Source organism: Schistocerca nitens, chromosome 9, assembly GCF_023898315.1.
Source record: "Schistocerca nitens isolate TAMUIC-IGC-003100 chromosome 9, iqSchNite1.1, whole genome shotgun sequence".
Classification (NCBI taxonomy): Eukaryota; Metazoa; Arthropoda; class Insecta; order Orthoptera; family Acrididae; genus Schistocerca; species Schistocerca nitens.
In genome coordinates, this window is record NC_064622.1 from 94,575,987 (window position 1) to 94,601,617 (window position 25,631).

The window sequence follows — 25,631 nt, forward strand, 5'->3', positions numbered from 1 at the left end:
TGTCATTTTTTATTAACAGTTTGCTATTGCTATTTGAGTTTACGTATTGTCATTTTGTCATTTGGAGATAGTGAGTCAAGCTGTGGATGTTAGAAACATCTCTGACATGTTCTTTGTTTGAGTTCGATAGAGGGGTGACAGCAGTAATAGCAGCCAGATACATGTGCACCATGTTTGCAGATAATGCCATTGGACAGATCATGGCAAGAAAATGGTTTTCTTGTTTAAGGAGGATCATTTTGAAATGAATGGTTCTCCACATTCAGGAAGACGTTTGGGTACTGAAGACTGTTTAAAGGCATTAATCCTCAATGACCCACATCAGTGTACTCAAGAAGTGGTAAATATGGTGAACTGTGATCATTACACCATCATGCAACTGTTGCATGCAGTGGGAAAGCTTCAAAAACTGTGTGTATGGATAACAGATGCTCTAAGCCAAAATCACAATATCATATGTGTCTCTTTGCATGTTCGTCATCAACTAGCTCTTGAACAACACTGACCATTCCTATACTGTGTTGTTACTGGTGATGAGAAATGGTATCTTTATGTTAACATAAGGAAAAGAAAGGAATGGATGAGCCTAAATAAACAGCAAGGTCCTGTAGAAAGACTTGTGTGCATCACAAAAGATAACATTATGCATCTTGTGAAACAGTGACTGTGTGATGTACTAGAAATCATCACTGCTGTTATTTACTGTCAACAACTGAAATGTCTTGCAGATGCAATCCAAGAACAACAACCAGGAAGACTGTGTGAAGTGATGCTTCTGCACGATAACACCTGCCTGCTTTTTGCTAGACTGACAAAGAACATTATTCAGAAGCTGGGTTGTAAAGTCATTCCACACCCACCTAATGCATCTAATCTTACACCCTCAGATTTTCACCTTTTCTACTCTCTATCAAACAGACTTCAAGGAACTTGCTTTCCGAATGAAAATGGGCTTCAAACATGGCTCAATGGGTTCTTCGCCTCAAAACCATGTGATTTCTACAGTCCCAGAATTGAAAAGTCATCCCAGAGTTGGCAGACTGTTGTAAATAATGAAGGAGAATACATTATTGATGACTTAAGTCTGTGTTATGTCTATCTGTTGTGTTTATTAAACTTACGGAAAAAAGTTATGAACTTTTGCACCAACCCAATACTTTGCAAATGCAACAGCTATACTTTGAGTTCATTGTTGTGATGATTCCACCATAAGATGCTGGCCTCAGCATGGTTGACAGAGAGATGCCTTGGAGAAGCATCAGTTTCGAACTTTGCCACTACGCATGTGGGAAGGGGTCATGTACAGCCCAGGATGCAGGCAGTGAAGTTCTGCTGCGGATGTGCTGTGCATTCGACTTCTGGCTTCTGTTCTGTAAATTCTCTCATGTTCCACCCGGGACCTTGGTTGAAGGGCTACTTCCCAACAGATGCAAGTTCCTGAGTTACATATTCTGCATCCCTTTACTCTGAAAGAAAACTATTACATGGCCTGATTTTTACCAGATTTTCACCTCTTGTTCTTAAAATGAACTGAGCTAGATGCCAACCCACCTATACCCCTCCTGATCATTCCTGTGTAATGCAATGGATTTGTGCACTGCCCTTTTTGGAAGTAAGTGGGGGTTTTTTGTCAACTCAAAACAGTACACAACAGTCATTTATTTACCTTTTCATTCTTCTTGTTTTTCCCACCCACTCCATTTGACATAAGCTGTCACTCCAGCTGGCTGCATTGCCATAGCAAGTATGTGTGTGTGTTCTGTACATGCATTTTTGAGTGAGATTGGATGTTAAAATATTAAAATCACAAAGCTGACTTCTGGAATTCAAAAACAACCATTAGTTAGTGAAGGAGATTAGAGGGACAAATCAAAGTTAAATGTATGACTGTGCTTTTAAACATTATTTATTGATTGAATTAAGAAAAGATATAACTATGTACATTTTAATCAAAAATAAAAAAGAGAAAATAAGTTTTTTTTTAAATACTGCTGGTTTTCAAGAATGATAATGTACTCATTTTGTATAAAACAGTCACAAAACATATGAATAAAAGATAAATCCTATAATATGGAATTTTAAACAATTCTTTTTTATGTTACTGATGCATGTAGGGTGATCATTTTGATTGGAGGAAATCTGAACTAGTAATTTTAGAAGCTGTTATTAATAACTGATTGAAGATTGATTTAATATACTATAATACTGATATACATAGGTAACATAAAAATTACTAAATTTCTAGAACAATATTACAACCTTAAACATTTAAAGCAACTACTGAGAGAATATCTGCACTGTTGAAATGACCACCATACTGCTTGCATTGGTTGTTTCCTAGAAATTTCTTTACTCATTTTATAATTCACATCAATTCTAATGCAATACAATGTCCTGTCAAATATTCAAACTATTGTATTTGTGAAACAGTGAAAGACCAAAAGATGGCCAAACAATACTCTTTATCAGAAATGCATTACTTGAGGCTATTACTGACATATATTTTTATATATATCTAGATATTATTGTCACAATTTATTATCTTTCTTTGTAGAATTAGGCAATGCAGAGAAACATGAGCTCTCTTGAGGTAGCAAACTCAACCACGTACCAGTAGGATCAAGTATTTTGAAATTACTGTAAAGGCTGCACCATATGTAAGGTAATAATTTCTTAAACAATCATAACTGTATCACATGAACTCAAATTAATAATGGCAGCTAAATACATTTACAGAGAACAGAAATGATATTGATGAGCTGCATCAATCCTTGGACAAGATGCAAAGTTCACTGCCTCTATATCAAAGGAAATTATGCCTTTTGAAAACTAACTATGCTGTTTCAGTCTAAACATTGTGCTGAGTATTTTTAGTTACACATTCATGTCAAAGTGGCTGTATTGATTCAATACAAATAAAGCAAACTTGGTCAATAATTTTAAAATTAAATATATGCAAAATCTAAGCAACTGCTTTCCAAAGCTGTTGTATTAAAGAACACAAAATGTACATCGATCTTATGCACAATATAGACATATACATTTATATACATACTTTTTTCAAGGTTAATGATATTTACAGAGTAATTACAATAATTTAACACAACTTTAAATTATCTAGTTGGTGCTTTTTAATTATAATTGAGGTACTATTGTCTGTTATGATTAGAGAGATATACCAGATTTGTTTCTGACCAACAGAAATTATCTTTAATCATTTATGAGGATAATTGAATGTGTAATTTAGCTCCTGTCAGACACTGACTACATACTATCTTCTGGTAGATCTCTTGCAAATTTACATAGGAAGCAAGCATAATATAATTTTAGTAGGAATGAGTCTGTGAACGAGCGTTCACATTATCACATGGTATATTTAAAATGAGAGAGCTAATTTACTTGCCCTTGATTTTGTTGCTGCTGTGAATTACACGTATGTTCATCACTGTTATTCCTTCATGTAACATAGGCACAAATAATAATATAAAATTGCGATCTGGCAGGTTGGCATTTAAACATGCTTTAATTTCTTTATATTTAAGTTATTTCTATATAAAATGACTTTATCAGATCTTTTCAAAACAGAATTGCTGTCTTCATGACAGTATAATCTTAGTTGTACTATTTTGACAAATTGGATACAAATTTTATAACTATTCTTCTATAGCTTGTTGAATTCTATTTTCAGCTGCAGCAGACAAACAATAGATGAATAATTTAAGAATGATTTCTTTCTGAAAAATAGTCAGTTGGCATACAAATTGATGTTATGTAACAGTCAGCAATATATTTGATGGTAAGATGCTTATATTTGGTATTTGAATATCTGCATTTAATTAAGTTACAATCTCTGTATAAGGTTACTCAAGAGACTGTGAACTACTGTAAAAATAACTTTACAGATGATGTAGTATCTAAAGACACTCCTCCTATTAGTTATATGTTATAATAACTGAAGATCCTTTGGAACCACTTTGTCTAACCTGTGGCGTCTGCGGCATTTTCAATGGCTGTTCTGAGTCTTCATTTCAGAAACAGTCAGCAAACCTTTGCATCAGAAAGCATTGTTTCAGTGGGGCTGCTGTAATCTTTTTAAAAAAAGTTTTTTTTCAATAGTACAGCTATATAAGCTGCCATTGTTTGACTGCAATAAGTCAATTTTTTTTCTTATAACATTACATTGAGACACTAGCATAACAGTAACTACAGTTCAGTTTTAATACACACAGCATCAAGCTGAAACGACCATTCAAATAAGCATGTATGTGGCAAGTAGTGCTAAACATGCCTTTGACAGACAACTGATGGTGTGGGTTCCAACTTCTACCTCTTTAGCATCAGTACTTATAAATCAGGTTCTTGAATATGAAGAACTCAACATAGTACACTGCTTATCTAAGACTCTGCACATTGCTGACAACACATATTAGCAACACTATTTTTCAGAATTTTTAGTTACATAAAATTGAAGTACCTGCAGTTGTAACTAACAGCATCACATCTTTGAAGAACAGCAGACACGGATCACAACATTCATTGTACACATAATGCAAAAGTTCTCTATTAAATATTTGGTATCTCCATTACACTTAGCATCCTATCAGTCACTTCTCCATATCTCACTCAATGTGATGAAGACATCTACGGGAAACAGGTTTTGTAAAGACACTAATTTAAAGATAGCTGTCCACGTATTTTTACGCAATAATGGCAATAAAGAGGGGAAAAGTGAAATATTTAACGTTATTCATCTCTTTCCCTACATATAAATAGTTATAATTAAGTCTTTGGTATGAATTTCTTTTAATACAAGAGGATCTGGCACGAATGCATCCCAGAACTTGCGGACTCTCTCTGGTTACACACAGTTTATTTGACACAAAAGTCACAGTCTAATCAGAAGTTTCCAGCTGTCACCTATGTGGCTTGCATTACAATCATGTCTGCACAGTGGCAACCATTGTCACTGCAATTTGAGCTCATGGAGGCATGTAAAAGCGTTCTCTGCTAAGGCAAGCAGGCAGGAGGCAGGTTGATTTTTGGACAGTGAGACGATCTACTGCAGCTCCTATGCTCTGTCCCTCACTCTTCTGTTTCTGAGCTGCATACAAAAAAATGATGTAACTATATAAAAAAATTCATGTTATCATCACAAAAATATAAATATATATGTAGTTTGTGTTTCTCAGAATGTACAATGATAAAGTTGTCAAATTTATTATAAAAGATACATGGGAAGCTGAAAAAGAATCATTAGCACCTTTTTCATACAAAAGTTTCAATAGATGAAAAAATACAGAGAACAAAAGTTTGAAATTAATTTATAGATATTACTACAATACTATTTACAGTTATAATTTTTTATTACACACGACCAAGTTAAAATTACAGTGTAAGATGATGACTATAAAAAAACTGCTGCAATGTACATTTGTACAGGCATTATTGCACATCAGCAAGTGCAATATCATTTTTACACGTATGGATAAATGTATTTTTTGTACAGTCTTAGTTTCAGTGAGCTATGTTAAATATATTCTTACTCTTTAGTTCATTATAAATCTTTAGTCTCATATATAGTGGCATCTGGGAAGAAAATTTTTATTGCTGTGGTGTTAAATTTAAAACTTTCTTTATGAGCAGTGCTGTAATAATGCTTGAAATGGTAATTTTCAAGTCTGAAATGGTTATTGTAGAGGAAAATAAAAATTTCATAAATGTATGAAGAAGGTAAGGCTAGTATTGTTAAGTAATGGGGAACATGGGTCTCTGTTTGTCATCACTTCACTAAATCACATACCAAATAAAGTAGCAATTTCGCCTGATATGATGGAAAGGTAAGGATTTCTCAGCAGCTACATTACTTGTCCATACTGTTTCACTTGAAAATATAGTTTTGGACATCATGAAGTCCCATATGAGTCCCTGTACGCTATACTAAATTAAGATGTGTAACATGCTTTTCTTTTTAATTCTTCCTGAAGATTAGTACCTTAATGTTCAAATAGCTCTGTTGTGTTTTCCAGTATCACATTTGATTTTGTAAACCATGCATTGCTTATTTACAGATTTGAAAAGAAGAGAATTAGGGACACTGCCCTACAATGGCTTAAATCCTACTTACTAAACAGAAAGCAAAGAATTAACATCCCTTTAAATAGGGCAAATTATTATTCTGACTGGAAAAATATATCTCAAGGTGTTCCACAAGTCTCCATATTAGATCCAGTCCTATTTCTCTTGTATGTTTATGACTTACCATTAAATATCAGCTCCCTATATCCCTTGTTGATTCTATTTGGTACAGGTCTTACAGACTTGACAAGTATTCTATGATGGGTCACAATAGCATTTTGTAAGCTATCTCCTCTGGAGACTCTTGAATTTTGTTAGCATCCCACCAATGAATTGAAGTATGCCACCTGCTTTACCTACAGCAGTGTATGTGACTGTTTCCTTTCATAACCCAATGAATTGTTAAATCCCCCACAGGTATTTGTATGAGTTGCTTGATTCCAGTTGTGATGCATTGATACTGTAGTCATAGGATACTACATTTCTGAGTATTTAAAACAAGTCGCCAATGCTTGCCCCACTTTTGAAATCTTGCCAAAATTGGATTGAATATTTGTGTAGCTTTTTATCTGGTAGTACTTCATTATAGATAACTACATCATCAACAGAAAGTCATAAGTTACCATTAATGTTTTGTACAAGAACATTAACATACAACATTAACATCAGGGGTTCCAGCACATTTCCCTCGGTCATCTTTGAAGTTACTTCTAGATCTGTTTATAACTCTCCATCCAAGATAAGAAACTGCATTCTCCCCGCCAAGAAATCCTCAGTTGCACTTTTGATAACAAGCGTATGTTTGGTACCAAGTCAAATGCTTTCCTAAATTCGAAGTACTGCACTGACCTGACTCCCTGATCCATGGCTTCCAGGATGTCATGTTAGGGAAGTGTGAGTTGGGTTTAGCATGATTGTTTGACTGATGTTTCCAGAATCCATGCTGGTTGGCTCGAAGGAGGTCATTGTGGTCAAGAAACTTATTTATGTTTGAGATTTGAATATATTCTACAGTAGATGAATGTCTTCAAAAACATTGAATAGTAGTTTTGTGGGGCACTTTTTGTACCCTTCTTGTAGACCGATGTAACCTTTGCTCTCTTCCAGCTACTGGACACAATTTCTTGTTCAATGTATCTGTGGTATGTTATGGTTAAAAGACTGGCTAACTCAGCTGTAAATTCTGTGTAGAATTTGATTGGGGTTCCATTGGGTCCTAAAGCTTTTATCAATTTTAGGAATTTCAGCTGTTTCTCAGAACCATTTTCACTAAATTCTATATCACATTTTCAGTGGTGTGACAATTAAACTGGGGCAATAGTCTTGGATTTTTGTTGGTAAAGAAACATTTTAAAATGTAGGTCATCATGTGTGCATTTGCTTGCTACTTTCAGTTTGACAGCTATATGTATTTCATTCAGAATCTGTCTATCTACAACTCTGTGCTTTGTTTTACATCTGTTTCTTTAGGAGCTTCTTTGTGATGACTGTACACCATGAAGGATCTATCCCATCATGAACTATTTAACTAGCTACCAGTACATATCTATCCAACACATAGTCAACTTAACTTTTAAACTTGTGCCATAATTCTTTTACATACTCCTGTCTAGAGCAAAATTTTTCAAGATCCTCTTTGTGATATGAGACTATTGCTTCTTTATCTAGTTTGCTCAACATTAAAGTTCTTTCTGTTCATCTTAGTGCCCCTTTGTACTTTGGTAATCATTGTTGCTATGACTGCCTAGTAGTCATTGACACCACATTCAATGTAATAATTTTCAAATATATCAGGTCCATTTGTTGCCATTGCATATAATGTGTTATATTTGTACTATGCATGGCCACCTAAACTATCTGTTCTAGGTAGATTTCAGAGAAAACATTTAGCAGTGTTTAGGATGTCATGTCATACCAACCACTGACAAACCTATAGCTATCCCAAACAAATTGTTGGATGATTAATCTCTCTTCTGATGATGACAGTATGATTGGGAAATATTCATACCAGTGAACTGTGAGTTTTTGGTTCATCTTGGAGTGAGTCTGGTGGTCAACAGAAAGCTCTGATTATAAGTTTATGTCAACCCTTGATACTGACTCTTGTCCAGACACTCTCAGATGCAGATTCAATTTCTGCCTTGGTGGATTTGAATTTCCTGTTACTGTGATAAATAGATCACCTCCATTTGCAATTAGCCTATCCAATCAGTTGATAGAGTTATCTCAAAAATGTCATTGCTACCTATTTTGGCATCTTGAATAATAACTGCTTTGGTGCTCTTGTAAATAATTTATTTAATGATTAGTTTCATAGCTTAGAAGCCATGTTACCAGGTCAGCAACATTATCAGGTTATATATGTTAATTCATGACATTAAACTTGCAACATAGATGGGTCTGAACAGTCCTTGACCGTGAGTAAATGACTCAATTAGTGATTTATCAGGTAAGCAGAAAGCATAAGTGTATGATTCCTCAAGCATACCATGCATCTGGAAGGTCTCACATAACCAGTTAACCATTCAACTGAGGCTCACAACCCATCAAAATTGCCATGAATGCAGCAGACTGTGATGGATGGAGATGCAAGCAAGAGAACCTTAATTAAAAGCAGCACTAAATTCAAATCAAAGCATGGTATTTTGGTCTGAGTGGACCTTGCAAATAAGAAAAGCTCTACCTATCTCACACAGCACTAAATCAGAATCCTCTGATGTCTGACTTTGTTTTCCAACATACCAGTAGAGGAATGTTTTGATATTCTGAGAAAAGTGATGTGCAGGTCTAATGTCAATTCTGTAGAATTGAATGACTTGAGACCAATCACAAAACTATTTTCAGGTCCAAGAGACTCTGCATAAACAGACAGCTTAGCTACAGGGTTCCCTCTTAGTCCACTTTTGGCTGAAATATTCGTGCACCATTTTGAACAATAGTTTTTGAATCAAGAAATTTTGAGTACAGAGTGCAGATATTAAATATTGGTTCGGATACATAGGTGATGTGCAGTGTATGTAGACAGGCACTACAAGACAGCTCAACACATTTTTGCATAACGTAAGGAGAAGGTCAACATAAAAATAATTGGTTCACAATGGAAATTGGCAACAAGCCCATAATCTTCCTAGATCTCATCATTGACAACAATACATGGACACATTGTTTCAGAATTTACAGAAAAACTACAACTACAGACACAGTAATACCTACTTGAGCACCACACCCAGTAAAACACAAACATGTAGTTTCCCTCTCAAAGATGCAACATCTCATATCTGTTCCCATGCCAAGAAAGCTTTCAAAGTGAAGTTAGACACAATTAAATGTATTGCCTCAGCCAATGGCTATAATCCTGTCCTGACTGACACATCTTGCATAGGAAACAAAACCTGAAAATTATACCACTTCTCTATGGTCCCTCTGCTGGTTCTTCCACTGTCTGCCAGAAGAGATGTATAGTACCACACCTAGGATAGGTATCAAAGATTCTAGCAAAAACACTGAAACCTGCAACTATAGAGTTTCCTACTATGTGAAGAATACCACAGCCCAGTGTATTTTCAGTAGGAAAGATAAGACCCAATTACTAGCCAACAGTGGGGTATACAAAATTACTTGTCCTTATTGTGATAAGTTTTATATTTGTTAATCAGGCAGGGACATAGCAACTACGCTGGGTGAACATGAATGCAGGTTGCAAAATTATGACTCCACATTTGCTGAGTACGTATTGAGTGAAGACCACGACTACCAGCCACAGTCACATGTTCTTCACTTAGCAAACAAAGACCAAAAACTCAAACTGCTAGAAGCCCTGGAATCCAACAAACATCTGTTCCACAGTCCTGATTTAATCTTACATGACCAAATGCAGCTTAATACTTCCCCTCTTCTAAACTTCACGTAATAGTGTTAGTTTTCCATTACTTCCCAAACAGTCTGTTTCTTCATATTCCTCAATATTTGTGTTTATTCAGTTCATTTTATTTCATTATGACTACTTGTGTACTCAAAATGTTCTATTGTTACATTTGTTATGTCTTGTTACGATTGTTACATCTTGCTTTTACTTGGTTTGTGTATCACCTTCTGTGTGTAATACTTCTTGAAGTAGTCTTATCAGGTACTAATTTTATTTTATGTTTGTTTATTTAATGTAAACTGTTATATAGGCACTGTTTATTAAGTTTCATGTTAATGTTTTTTTCTGGTTTGCTCCCTTTATATTTATTGTTTGACTTTTTACCTCATAAACTGCATGAATAGTGCACTGTCAAAGATAACATTTACTGTGTGTTTGTGCCTCAGTCTAGATGAGTAACATCTTTTCCAATGCTGTTTACAAACGTTTGTAGATGTCCTTGTAAGTGGAAAATCTGTCAACCTGAATAAATTAATTCTGTAGAACATACACAATATAGTGCGTACCACTTATTATTTACAGACTTCTGTGATATAGATGTGAGCCCCAAAGTAAATGGTTTATCAGGCTGCAGTGGTCAAATGACAACAGTAAAGTATCCACATCAGACTGATACAAAATAGTCAGCACTTGTAATTCTGTGATACTGATCCTAAGGGAAACTGTTCAGAGAGAATTTACTGGATGAATAACAGGAAGAAGGTCACCGAGCACACACAGTAGATGAGAAATTCAATTCTTTCCTAAAAACTTTCTTACGATGCTATGAATTCCTTTAAAGAGGATAATGACAGTGTAAGCTGAGAGAAAGGACAGATAACACCTTGAATCAAAGTATCTTGTGCCAGAAAGAGAGAACTTTATTTATTATTGAGGGCTAGCACTAATCAAAACTTAACTAGCAAACGGGCTTGCCAATTATCATAACACAAGCGGGCACAAGTATGCATTTAAAGAATAGCAGTCTTTACATTACCAAGGAAAATCATGGTTTAATTAAAAAGTGATAAAATAAACTTACATAATATACACTAAAGCACTATATAATTTAACAGTAATGAAATAAATTTTCATATATTACTCTGTTCCCATAGACAGGTGTTACCCAACAGTAATGACCCACTCGAAGCATTAAACAGTGCAGTTGCATCAGATTCCAGACAGCCACTTATTCGATTGCACATTATCTCATAGAGAACTGCCTCATTTTAGGATTTTGTTGTAAGCCCATAATGCGGGTCATTTACTTGCAAAAATCATAATTTTTTCTGACCTAGATCACCTTTTATTTTATATTACTGCAGCTCACTTGGGCTTATGAAACACAATTTATCACTGTGTTAACTGAAGCAGTAATGAAGGGACAGATATTGCTCACAATTATGAAACAACAATCAAACAGTACAAAACAATTTTACTTGTGTTTGGCACACTTTTTACATAGCTGCTCCAGGGTTAACGGTACTCTACAAGCAATATTGCAAAAGCTGACATTGTGTCATCAAAAGACAAAAGCTGTGCACTCTGCACAAAAATTATAAGTACAAAGAAGAGGCAGTTTGATGGATTACTACATATCAAATGAATAAATTGTGTAAGGTAAAAGGTTCTGAACCACCCGATGACAGTACCAGTGAGGTGGATGATGTTTAAATCATTTGCACTGAAAGAAATGAAGTCTTCTTATCAATAGCTGAAAACATTGAGAGAAAAATGGGTTGTCAAAAGCAGATTTTTTAGATATACTTGAAAAGGCGTTGGACACTTCACCAGCAGACATAAATCTGCTGTCAAAGAACTCACCCAAATTGTTAGGTAACTGAAATGTAGTAATTCTTCTGACTGTGATGGTATTTCAACCAAAGTGTTGAAATTTTATGTGCACTTACAGCACCTCCCTGGTGATAGCATTGCAATCAATTGAAGAATCGCAATATATTTCTTGAAAGATCAGAAGTGTTATACAGGAATGTATAGGTGCCCAAACTTATTCTCATATTTGATGGCACTGTCATTCATCTTCTCAAAGCAAACCTTCCACAAGGTGTAGGAGTGGAGTACAGTACTAATAGGGAAATACTGCAACTAAAACAATCAGGGGCTATAAAATAGTTGTCTTCAGTTTGTGATACTGAACGCCAATGTTAATATAAAAAGACCTGTATTCTGTATCATCCTTTTTTTCCTACCTTCACAATCAGTGGTGAGTTTCTGCAGAGCTTAGGATATTTTCCTTTCCTGAACACTCACCTACTGATATGTGCAATCATTGATGCTAAAACTCAACATTGACCTGAATGTGCTAACACAATTTTCAGTTGCATGTGGAAAAGTGGTTTCAATAATCACAGATTCAGCACTTGGACTCAGCTGTACGTTTATGTCTCTATTAATACAATTTCCAATCTGCAGCTTGAAAGTTTGATAACCTACAGGATGCATCTTTCTTGGATAAATACCAGCACTGTCTGAGACAAATCCATACTAATGATTCAATTGCAAAAGTTCCCCTGTCTGTTATCTTTTCACAACCAAATCACAGAAACAATTTTGATTAAATTTGCTACAGAGAGAGTGTGAACATAAAAAAGGAACATCTACATCTACATGTATACTCGGCAAACCACCGTGAGATGCATAGCAAAGGGTATATCCCACTGTACCAGTTATTACGGTTTCTTCCCATTCAGTTCACATCTTGAACACTGGAAGAATGATTGTTTGAAAACCTCTGTGTGTGCAGTGATTATTGTAATCTTATCCTCTCGATCCCTATGTGAACAATACATAGGGGATAGTAATATATTCTTAGAGTCATCATTTAAAGCCAGTTCTTGAAACTTTGGTAATAGACTTTCTCAGGATAGTTTACATCTATCTTCAAAAGTCTTCCAGTTCAGTTCCTTCAGTATCTCTGAGACATTTTCCTATGGATCACACAAATCTGTGACCATTTGTACTGCCCTTCCCTGTATAAATTCAATATCCCATTAGTCATATATGGTACGGGTCTCACACACTTGAGCAATATTCTACATAGGCTACTTTAGAAGGTGTAATACAGAATATTTAATGATTTAAACAATATAATGTGAATTAGAGAAACATATTTACTACACTCCTGGAAATGGAAAAAAGAACACATTGACACCGGTGTGTCAGACCCACCATACTTGCTCCGGACACTGCGAGAGGGCTGTACAAGCAATGATCACACGCACGGCACAGCGGACACACCAGGAACTGCGGTGTTGGCCGTCGAATGGCGCTAGCTGCGCAGCATTTGTGCACCGCCGCCGTCAGTGTCAGCCAGTTTGCCGTGGCATACGGAGCTCCATCGCAGTCTTTAACACTGGTAGCATGCCGCGACAGCATGGATGTGAACCGTATGTGCAGTTGACGGACTTTGAGCGAGGGCGTATAGTGGGCATGCGGGAGGCCGGGTGGACATACCGCCAAATTGCTCAACACGTGGGGCGTGAGGTCTCCACAGTACATCGATGTTGTCGCCAGTGGTCGGCAGAAGGTGCACGTGCCCGTCGACCTGGGACCGGACCGCAGTGACACACGGATGCACGCCAAGACCGTAGGATCCTACGCAGTGCTGTAGGGGACCGCACCGCCACTTCCCAGCAAATTAGGGACACTGTTGCTCCTGGGGTATCGGCGAGGACCATTCGCAACCGTCTCCATGAAGCTGGGCTACGGTCCCGCACACCGTTAGGCCGTCTTCCGCTCACGCCCCAACATCGTGCAGCCCGCCTCCAGTGGTGTCGCGACAGGTGTGAATGGAGGGACGAATGGAGACATGTTGTCTTCAGCGATGAGAGTCGCTTCTGCCTTGGTGCCAATGATGGTCGTATGCGTGTTTGGCGCCATGCAGGTGAGCGCCACAATCAGGACTGCATACAACCGAGGCACACAGGGCCAACACCCGGCATCATGGTGTGGGGAGCGATCTCCTACACTGGCTGTACACCACTGGTGATCGTCGAGGGGACACTGAATAGTGCACGGTACATCCAAACCGTCATCGAACCCATCGTTCTACCATTCCTAGACCGGCAAGGGAACTTGCTGTTCCAACAGGACAATGCACGTCCGCATGTATCCCGTGCCACCGAACGTGCTCTAGAAGGTGTAAGTCAACTACCCTGGCCAGCAAGATCTCTGGATCTGTCCCCCATTGAGCATGTTTGGGACTGGATGAAGTGTCGTCTCACGCGGTCTGCACGTCCAGCACAAACGCTGGTCCAACTGAGGTGCCAGGTGGAAATGGCATGGCAAGCCGTTCCACAGGACTACATCCAGCATCTCTACGATCGTCTCCATGGGAGAATAGCAGCCTGCATTGCTGCGAAAGGTGGATATACACTGTACTAGTGCTGACATTGTGCATGCTCTGTTGCCTGTGTCTATGTGCCTGTGGTTCTGTCAGTGTGATCATGTGATGTATCTGACCCCAGGAATGTGTCAATAAAGTTTCCCCTTCCTGGGACAATGAATTCACGGTGTTCTTATTTCAATTTCCAGGAGTGTATTTGAAAAAGCTATGTGCTTTTTGACTTTCGTACTTTATTGTCTTTGTGAAAATGCTTTTGGTTGATACAGTCTACATAATATGATTAAAAGTAATGAATACAATACTTATACAGTCCTCAATGTGTTAATCCATACTTCCATACTAACATTATTAAATGTGAAAGTAACTTTGTGTGTAACATTTCACGACTAAACAGATGAAACAATGTCAGTGGAATTTGATAATAAGCTACATCTTTTTTTTTTACATTAGTGAACAAAAATCATGTTAAAAAATTCTTAAATTTTTTGCACAATGTACACATTATGTAATGTATAGTGACTTCAATAGCGCAATGCATAGATGCCTGCTCCTGCTGATGCCCCTCTGTGCACACCACATGGCAGTAACTGCATTGGGCAGTGGAGGAGTGGGAGGGGGGATAGGGGTGGCACATCATGAGCTATTCTTACCTGCACAGCTCTTCTAAAATATCATTATATTCTTTAGGAGACAAGATGCCTTTTCATTGTAAGTGGAGGCATATAGCTGTGGCCAAGAACAGGAAAGAAATTATGAATATTATTGAATTTCACACTCTTTTCCAAGAATGCTGTAAGCTTCACCATCATAAAACTTTTTTTAATTTAACTGCTGCAAAAATTTGAGAGTAGATGTATAGTGTTTGTCCCATCATTTGGTTGTTTCTTATGTAATTGAAAAAGAAAAGTCCAGCAAAGCCAAAGCAACTTGACTGCATCCCCTTGAAGATTCTGCACCCAATCAGGTGTAGGGAATCATGCTTTCTTTTGTTTGCTCCTTGGTATGGCTTATGATGCAAGGATTGTATATTCATGCTTGTCTAGCATAGAAAATCTAAATGATGGCTAGTTTTGGAATACATTGATTTTGCTGCATGGCAAAGCAAGTCTTAATGGCAGTTGGATTATCTTCCTCCATTACATCATAAAACCCCATAGCACAAATCTTATTTAATTTGTGTCTATTTCATAGTTCATTCTTCTTCTACATACATGTTTGTGCTTTTATTTCCATTAACACGAACTTAAAAATGGAGAATCCAGGATGGAATGTAACAGTATTATGAAAAGGATAGTTGCTACTCACCATATAGTGGAGATGCTGAATCATAGATAGGCACAACAGAAAGACTGTCAAACAAGTACGCTTTGGGTAAAAAGGCCTTCATCAGAATTAGACAACATACACCCACATACAAACGCATCTCACACACATATGACCACAATCTCTGGCTGTCTGGCCTGGGCTGGCCCCTGGCTGCGGAGACTGTAGTTTGTGTGTGTGTGTGTGTGTGTGTTTGTGTGTGTGTGTGTGTGTGTGTGTGTGTGTGTGTGTGTGTGAGAGAGAGAGAGAGAGAGAGAGAGAGAGAGAGAGAGAGAGAGAGAGAGTGAGTGAGTGTGTCTCTGTTTATCTCTGATGAAGGACTTGTTGGCTGAAAGCTCACTTTTTGACAGTCTTTTTGTTGGGCTTATCTGCAGCTCAGCATCTCTGCTGTATGGCGAGTGTCATTTCCTTTTCATGGTATTGTTAAAAACCAAACTTTCAAGTGGAGGAGACATTGATGTGAAGAGTACTAAATGATACATTGAGATATTCATGAAATATATGCTTGTATTTTGATAAGGGGCACTGTTTCAGTCCTAAACTTGTTCTTCCTTCACAGAATCTCTGGAACATCCTATTGACTGTGAGATCTGAATGCAAATAATCTTTCATACACTTTTCCCTGCCTTGTGGTTCTTTCTGCATTTGCATTTCTTTACATCGTTTTTAATAGCAATCGTTAGGTTCTTATCCTTTCCTGATCTGTTATCTTTTTTCCACTGGCAGCCTGCATATTCATTATCCAGTTCATGCCAGGGACAAGCCTTGCTCTTTCCTCCATAACCTCAGCACTTTCTTCCAAATCAGCTTCATCTGGTCCTTCTCAACTTAACAAGCTACCTTCTTAGATGCTGATCTCTGTCTCTTAGAATGCTCCATACATATTTTCGTTCATATCAAGTGCACCAACTACCAGCAGCATGTCAACTTTGACAACTGTCAACCGCTCCACATCAAAGTCTTCCTTACGGCCTCACCACCCCTCAACACCACAGACTACAGTGGAAATCTGGAGTTGAAATACACCAATAATCTCACAAGAGCCTTTACTGACAGACAGTATCCTATACAGCTCATCCATAAACAGATCTCCCATGCTATCTCCTCTGACACCAGTAAACCTTTTAGCCAGCTACCAAACAGCACTCCATCTGGCCTTCAAAACCTTAATCACATCATTCACCAGGGCTTCTGCTACTTACCGATGTGCTCTGAGATGAGGGACATCCCACCCAAAATCCTACCCACATCTCTCAAAGTTGTGTTCCATTTCTCAACCAACCTACAGAATATCCTTGTCCACCCCTATTCCAATCCACCTCCCAATCCTGCATCCCAAGGGTCATTCCCTTGTGGTTGACCCAGGTGCAAGATCTGTCCCACACCCACAACTTCCTGTTTCTTACCCTATGAAAGACAAGGCCACTTGTGAAAGCAGCCACATTATATATCACCTATGCTGCAATTACTGCACAGCACTCAAGTAGACATGACAAGTGACCGACTGTCTACTCACATGAAAATCCACTATCAAACTGTGGCAAACTGAAAACTTGACCTTCCAGCTGCCAAACGTGTTACACACCACAACACAAGTTACTTGCTGGCCGCGGTGGTCTAGCGGTTCTGGCGCTGCAGTCCGGAACCGCGGGACTGCTACGGTCGCAGGCTCGAATCCTGCCTCGGGCATGGGTGTGTGTGATGTCCTTAGGTTAGTTAGGTTTAAGTAGTTCTAAGTTCTAGGGGACTTATGACCACAGCAGTTGAGTCCCATAGTGCTCAGAGCCATTTGAACCATTTTGAGCCAAGTTACTTCAACAGTTGCTTCACCATGTGTGCTGTTCAGATATTCCCTTCAGACACACTGGTTTCCCTGAACTACACTAGTGAGAATAGCGTACTTAGTGTTCTTGCAGTCCCCCAGGCCTACCTGCCTCGTCTTATGTTTCCCTTCTCGCTTCTGTCCACACCACTCTTTCCCTGTCCACATCATTTCTTCTTCCTCCCAACACTCTTCCTTCCCCATCCCCCCAATCCCCTCCCCCTTGCGGGCCTGAAACCCCCCCCCCTGCCCTCTCCACCCTTCGGTGCTTGCTTTCCTTCTGCCCTTCTGTCCCTCCTCTTCTGCTCTCTCCTCCCATTACAGTCATCTCTTTCCTCCCTATCTCCTTACTCATCTCCACTTTACTCCCCTTCCCTATTTCTTATATTCTCTAACCTCTGAATTCTTTTTTTCTTGTTCCAGAATCACTGACCCACCTCACAGTATACCACTACCCTCTTATTAGCCCACCAGTATCCTATCAAGCTTCCCAAGCAGGAAGGTGTGCCGGTTCCTGGCACAAATCTGCCCAGCGGATTAGTGTCAAGGTCCGGTGTGCTGGTCAGCCTGTGGATGGTTTTTAAGGTGGATTTCCATCTGCCTTCATGAATGCTGGCTGGTTCCCCTTATTCTGCCTCAGTTACACTATGTTGGCAATTGCTGTGCGAACACTGTCTCCACATATGTGTACACCATAATTACTCTAACACACAAATATCTGGGGTTACACTCGTCTGGTATGAGACATTCCTTGGGGGTTCACTGGGGGCTGAACTGCATAATAACCATGGATTTGGTGAGGGGCGGTGGTGGGGTGAGTGGATTGCTGTATCCTGTTGTGGGGTTGTGAACCACTGAGGGCTACGGTGGGGACAAAGCCTGTCCATTGTTTCTAGGTCCCCAGTTCAATACACACACACACACACACACACACACACACACACACACACATACACACACATACACACACCCTCTTCTTGTCTCGTGTGCCCTTCCATACCCCCTCCCCACCTCCAAGAGCCCCGGCAACTGCTATTGATAATCAACAGTCAGTCTTGCCATGGCCATGGGCTTGTGTGTTTGGTTGTCTGTGTGTGTGTGTGTGTGTGTGTGTGTGTGTGAGAGAGAGAGAGAGAGAGAGAGAGAGAGAGAGAGATATCACTGAACTTTGGAGTACATCAATATGTAATGTTTCTACTGCAAATTTAGTTTTATTCTTGAAGGTTATTTGTTAATGGGCCCTCAGTTTTTTGTTGTTAGGATACCACTTACAGAAGAATGAAAAAACTGGTAGAAGGGGGAGATCAATTTGGATTCTGGGGAAATATAGGAATATGCCGGGTAATACTGACACTACTACTTGTCTTAGATTAGATCACATTAGATTTTCTTTCATTCCAATTGATATGTAGTGAGGAGGTCCTCCAGGATGCAGAACATGTCAGAAAAACAATAATTAGATTAGATTACGTTTACTTTCATTCCAATTGATCCATAGTGAGGAGGTCTTCCAGGATGCAGAACATGTCAGAAAAACAATAATACATGTCAAATATTTACAAATAAAACAAATAAGCTAATGGACCTTCCACAGGTCCCAAGTGGAATGATTGTCATTTTTTTTAATGAACACTGTATGAAAGAATCATTTTACAAACACTAATGCACTGAATTTAAAATAAAAAAGTTTTTTTTATTTATAAGGTAATAAACATGTAATAGAACTACTATAATCCTTATTTACAATCAACACATTGCTGCTCTGAAATGGTGCAGAAGTTAGATTGTACTAAAACACACACACACTTATCTGCAATGAACACATTACTGCACTGAAATTGTGCAGAAGTTATATACACACAAATCAGTTGGTTCTACTGAGAAATTCATCAATGGAGTAGAAGATAAGGAAAGATAAACCTATGTTTCCAGCATTTGTCGACTTAAAGAAAGCTTTTGACAAGGTTGACTGAAACACTTTCTTTGAAAATCTGAAGGTAGGAGGAGTCTTATACAGGGCACAAAATGCTTTTTACAATTTGTACAGAGACAAGATGGCAGCTGTAACAGTTGAGGGGCATGAAAGGGAAGTAGTGATTGAGAAGGGAGTGAAACAGGGTTATAGCCTATTGCCAAAGTTATTCAGTCTGTAAATTGAGCAAGCAGTAAAGAAAACCAAAGAAAAATATAGAGAAAAAATTAAAGTCCCGGGGAAAGAAATAAAAACATTGAAATTTGCTGATGACATTATCATTCTGTCAGAGACAGCAAAAGACTTGCGAGAGCAGTTGACCAGAATGGATATTGTATTGAAAGGAGGATATATTGTAAGATGAACACCAACAAAAGCAAAACAAGGACAATGGAATATAGTTGAATTAAATCAGGTGATGCTAAGGGAATTAGATTAGGAAATGAGATACTTAAAGTAGTAGATGAGTTTTTCTAATTGGGCAGCAAAATAACTGATGATGGCCAAAGCAGAGAGGATATAAAATGTAGATTGGCAATGGCACAAAAAGCATTTCTGAAGAAGAGAAATTTGTTAATGTCAAATATAGATTCACAATTTTGGAAGTCTTCTCTGAAAGTATTTGTCTGGAGTGTGGCCATGAATACAAGTGAAACATGGATGATAAACAGTTTAGATAAAAAGAGAACAGAACCTTTTGAAATGTGGTGCTACAGAAGAATGCTGAAGATTAGATCATGTATCTAACCAGGAAATATTGAATAGAATTGAAGAGACAAGAAATTTGTGGCACAATTTGACCAAAAGAAGCGATCAGTTGATACAAGACAGTCCGAGACATCAAGGGATCACCAATTTAGTATCGGAAGGAAGTGTGAGGGGTAAAACTAGTAGAAGGAGGCCAAGAAATTAATACAGTAAGCATATTCAGGAAGATGTAGGTTGCAGTAGCTATTCAAAGATGAAGAGGCTCACACAGGATATAGTAGTGTGGACAGCTGCATGAAACCACTCTTTGGACTGAAGACCATGACCACAACAACAACAACAACAACAACAACAACAGCAACACATACCAGGGAAAAGAGAATTTTATAGTCTAGGCACATCTTTTGGTCTACTGGTAAAGCAGCTGAGTGGAAATCAGGAGGTCACAGAATTGAATGCTGGTGGAACCTTGGATTTTTCAGTGTGCATTTTATTGAGCCCTCACTTCTCAATCATATCATGTGTCACCAGAAATGACACGTGGGTCAGATTCTACGTAAAACTGTAGGTTCCCTTTCCGCAGTTGGATAACCAGTGTAGGTTAAGGACACACAGGTTGCCAAACTGACATCCCGTTGAAAGACATGCACCAGGCTAGTGAGCCACACAAAATTATTATTTGTGGTCTACACAAAGACATTCACAAGTTAACAGAAAACACCAATTTTATTGTTTAGGTCTTTCATGGCAGGCTTTTTGGAATGATATTTTGTTTTGCTTGTATATAATCATTTATGTGTGCCATGATGAGTTCCCATTAAAGGGTTTGTGTCAGAAAATTTTACAGTATTCTAAGCTACCATCTCAAAATGTTTTGAGAATAAAGAAAGGCAGGGGATGGATCTATAAATAAAGGTGTCTTGCTGTTCTTCATTTTTGTAAATGGGAATTACTATCATATACTTTAAACTTTCAAGAAGTTATTATTATTACAGACTATCACTTGCTTACAAATATGATGTCTTTCGGGACCTGATAAGCACATTAGTTGTAAGTTCTCTGATGACTATATACACCAATAATGATGTTACAAACTGAGGAGCATTTTTTAGAAGTCTATGAATGCACAATTTCAAAACTGAATAAGACAAAGTAAAGGCAAAATGTTGATCATTTACATCAACTTCTGAACCAAATTTTAGAAAAGGTTGAATACTGCCATGTCTATAAGCACTCCAAATCACAAGGTTTTAATACATTATATCTATTCTTAGTGTTACAGCAAAGGTTGACAATTCAGTAAAATTACTCTCAAGTGTTTTTACTTTCTTTGCATAGCATGCGGTTGGCAATAATAGAGTAGACCAGTACACCAGGCTGCCGTATGCCACATTGCTTTTTATTGTAATGATTACTGGTGGAAATAGTGTTGCAACCAGATTTTATTGCTGTCAGAACATCTACAGCTTAGTTTTGGACAAGTATTCACTTGATGTTCTCATGTTAGTCTACAAAGAAGTATTCATGGGTTAAGCAGAATGGATGATGATTTTGTGATCCTGAAAATGGCATACAGGTCAAAGAATGTTCAGGTGGGAGAAAATCCCGATTCAAAAAGAGGTTGCATTGATCTGAAATCCGCAAGACCGCTACGGTCGCAGGTTCGAATCCTGCCTCGGGCATGGATGTTTGTGTGTCCTTAGGTTAGTTAGGTTTAACTAGTTCTAAGTTCTAGGGGACTAATGACCTCAGCAGTTGAGTCCCATAGTGCTCAGAGCCATTTGAACCATTTTTTGATCTGAAATGCAAAGGAAAAAGTATAAAACATGACCTCTTATTAAATGCTCTCATGGACTTGAGGTTTTGTGCCAAAAGTTAAGGGAATGAAAGAATGCAAAGCTACTGAACTCTGCTATGAAGATATTATCTAGTTTCGTCATTAGGTGACAACATTGAATAAAGTAAATCAAGATAAATTTCTGATAAAATTTATGAATGTTTCTTCGCCACAGTGCAGAGTAGTGAACACCCAGAATGCAAAATGGAAGAAAACAGTGACAATGAAGTACGGCGTTAAAAAAAGGAATGATGGAATAGTGCCTGTCTGTACTGTGATTTTCCAAGGAGTTTCCGGTTTGTGGGTTGGAGGATCATTTATGTTACCTAATTCATTTCAAAGTAAAATTAAAGCTATAGCAGCCCACGGTTGCAAAAATGAAATCTTTTGACCTAGGTTTCTGCACTGCTATGAGTGCCTTCATCAGAAGTAAAACACTCAAACCTGCATGTCATGTATAAAACTAAATATCAAGTGCTAAAGCTTTAGGCAAAAAATGTTTGAAATAGAATACATAGAAGGTAAGCCACTATGGGCTGCTCACATGTGTTGAGCTACGATAGCATCAGACCCTGTTGCTAGCGTATCTTGATACATGTGAGCAGCTCATAGTGGCTTGCCTTCTATGTACTCTATTTCAAAAATTTTTTGACTAGAGCTTTATCACTTGATATTTAGTTTTATATGTGACATACCAGTTGGATTGTTTTACTTCTAATGCAGGCACTCATAGCACTGCTGAAACCTTGGTCAAAATGCTTCGTTTTTACGACCGAGGGCTGCTATAGTTTTAATTTTACTTTGAAATGAATGGTGTCTTGAATGTAGGGTGCAAGGTTAAAGACAATGGTGTGGAAGTGTTGGTCATAGAAGGAAGAGCTTCATTCTGTGGGAGCCCTGTACCCAGCCATAATGTGAAGGATCATGGTTGTGTAGAGGTGTCTGAAAGTCGACTGAGACCATCAGCCACATAGTCATTACGATTCATGACAACTGTGATAGTCTTCACCACACACCTCACTGACAACAGCCAACCAAACCTCATTCGCAATCTTGTTTAAAACACTTTCAACCTCCTTCCAACTGTGATCTCCCTCCCCTTCCACCTAGACATCCTCGGTAATCTTTCAGGTATTTGTCACTTCTAACCTGACCTCAGATTACTAAATCACTCCCCAGTGAGCCCAAAATTGCACACAGTATCAGTACCTGAAAACTAATACAGACTATAATGTCCTTGCCACAGACAAAGACTCCACCACAGTGATCATGAATTGTAGGTCTACGTGGCTGAGGGTCTCTGCCAACACTCTGACACCTCTGCACACAAACCTTACAACCAATATCCCATCCCAGAAATGCAACAGAACCTCCAACAGCTCCTCAGGGCCTTACTTTCATCCCAAATCTGATACCTGAATTATTCTCACTCTTCACAGAAACAACTCTGTGCACTGCTACCTCTCATCTACTCCCCAACCTCCACAAAGCCAATCCCACAGGTCTCCTTCCTGGTTGACTCATGTGGCTAGGTACAGTGCTTCTATGGAAGGAACCTCTGGTTTTGTTGACCAGCATCTCCAAAATCAACATTGTCCATAACCTCCCAGTTCAAAACACTGCTAACTTTCTTCACCACTTTTCCAGAGTGAAATTACAATTAAATCAATATCATTAGCTGCTGATGGGCGTTAATATACATCAACAGTTACAGTTGAAAATGTGTGCCCGACTGGGACTCGAACCCAGGATCGCCTGTTTACATGGCAGACGCTCTATCCATCTGAGCCTACAAGGGCACAGAGGATAGTGCGACTGCAGGGACTTAGCACCGGTACACTCCCATAGAGACCCACATTCTCAAGTTACAGTCCACACACTACATTCATAGTGTTCCTGCCATTATGTCCATTACTTGTGGCAGACAATCCACTGAATCCCATGAGAGTTCAGGCAATTTGTGTGCATCCACACTGCAGAAGGTCATCAGCCAGTTAGCCTTAAATGATATGAAGATGGCATCTGTTCTTTTGGACATGTCTGTCAGAACTTGTCTGCCCTAAAGAATGAGGTGAAATATCTGTAGGGAAACTCCATTTCTATCAAGACACCCACTTGCAGTGTGCTGAAGTGTAGCAGTCAATCTCTCATTCACCATATCGTTTGGAACAAGGTATTGTACATAGTCTCAACCATTTGTAAATACATTTACCAATCATCAGATTTGATTGAGAGTTCTAGAACCTCAATTATTGTCCTTGTGGAACATTTTTAATTACATTACGTGATTCAGTCACTCAGGATCATCTTCAGATCTAAGTAGTTGTGTCAGCAACCGATCTTGTCTACTCAGAAACACATCATCTAAAGGTGACCGTGAGTGATCAAAACATATAATGCAATTAAAAATGTACAGCTGAGATGGAACAATAAATGAGAATTATCCTAACTATCAGCACAGTTGCTGTTTCTTACAAGGAAAGTATGTCAGCTGTAGTGTAATTCTTGAACCACTGTTAAATGACTTCATTATCTTCTAGCTGATAACCATATTTTCTGCCATTTCATTTCACATTTTCTTTCCTTTATATAAATGCAAACAGCAGTGGTAGGTAACAAATTTATATTAATTCATAGCCACAGGCATTTGTTAAAAATGTTGCACAGCATGTTGCAGACCACTGTGAATTAATGGGGAAGTGGTTCAGTGGGGCCCATTCATAAGTTTGAACTGATACTAAATGAATTCAGTTCAAGTGGACTATGGCCAAAAGGATTGATCATGTGTGCCTACCTGTAAACTTATTCTTAGACAGAAAGGAACGAAGCATATAGCTACCAAAATCACCTTGGTTCCGAGAGTTCCAGAATCTGTACAGAAAATTGGAATAGAGGTCAACACAAACACCATTTCCACCCTTTCTATAGCTCATAAAGATCACACATGTCATGTTGTACCACCAACAGTGAGACCTTCAGAGCTGGTGGTCCAGATTGCTGTATACAGCAGTACATCTAATACCCAGTAGCACATCCTCTTGCATTGATGCATGGCAGTATTCATTGTGGCATACTATCCAAAAGTTCATCAAGGCACTGTTGGTCCAGATTGTCCCACTCCTCAATGACGATTCAGCGTAGATCCCTCAGAGTGGTTGGTGGGTCACGTCAACCATTTTCAATCTATCCCAGGCATATTTGATAGGATTCGTGTCTGGAGAACATGCTGGTCACTCTAGTTGAGCAATGTTGTTATCCTGAAGAAAGTCATTCACAAGATGTGCATGATGGGGGTGTGAATTGTCGTCCATGAAGATGAATGCCTCACCAGTATGCTGCTGATATGGTTGCACTATCAATCGGAGCATGGAATTCACATATTGTACATCTGTTATGGCAGCTTCCATGACCACCAGCAGCATACGTTGACCCCAGATTATGCCACCCCAAAACAGCAGAGAACCTCTACTTTGCTGCACTCACTGTACCATGTGTCTAGGGCGTCCAGCCTGACCCGGTTGCATCCAAACACCTCTCCAACAATTGTCTGGCTGAAGGCATATACGACACTCATTGATGGAGAGAACATGATGCCAAACCGAAGTGGTCCATTTGGCATACTGT

At 38.6% G+C, this 25,631-nt stretch overlaps 1 protein-coding gene across 1 annotated transcript in view; it reads right to left on the minus strand.

The window, feature by feature from the left end:
• Nucleotides 1–1,996: 1,996 nt before the first annotated feature.
• Nucleotides 1,997–25,631, minus strand: part of LOC126203774 (uncharacterized) — a 185,808-nt gene continuing 162,173 nt past the window's right edge. The window contains exon 6 of the mRNA XM_049938142.1: nucleotides 1,997–5,101. Coding sequence (XP_049794099.1) covers nucleotides 5,083–5,101 — 19 coding nt within the window. The 3' untranslated portion in view covers nucleotides 1,997–5,082. The remainder of the gene's footprint in view (nucleotides 5,102–25,631) is intronic.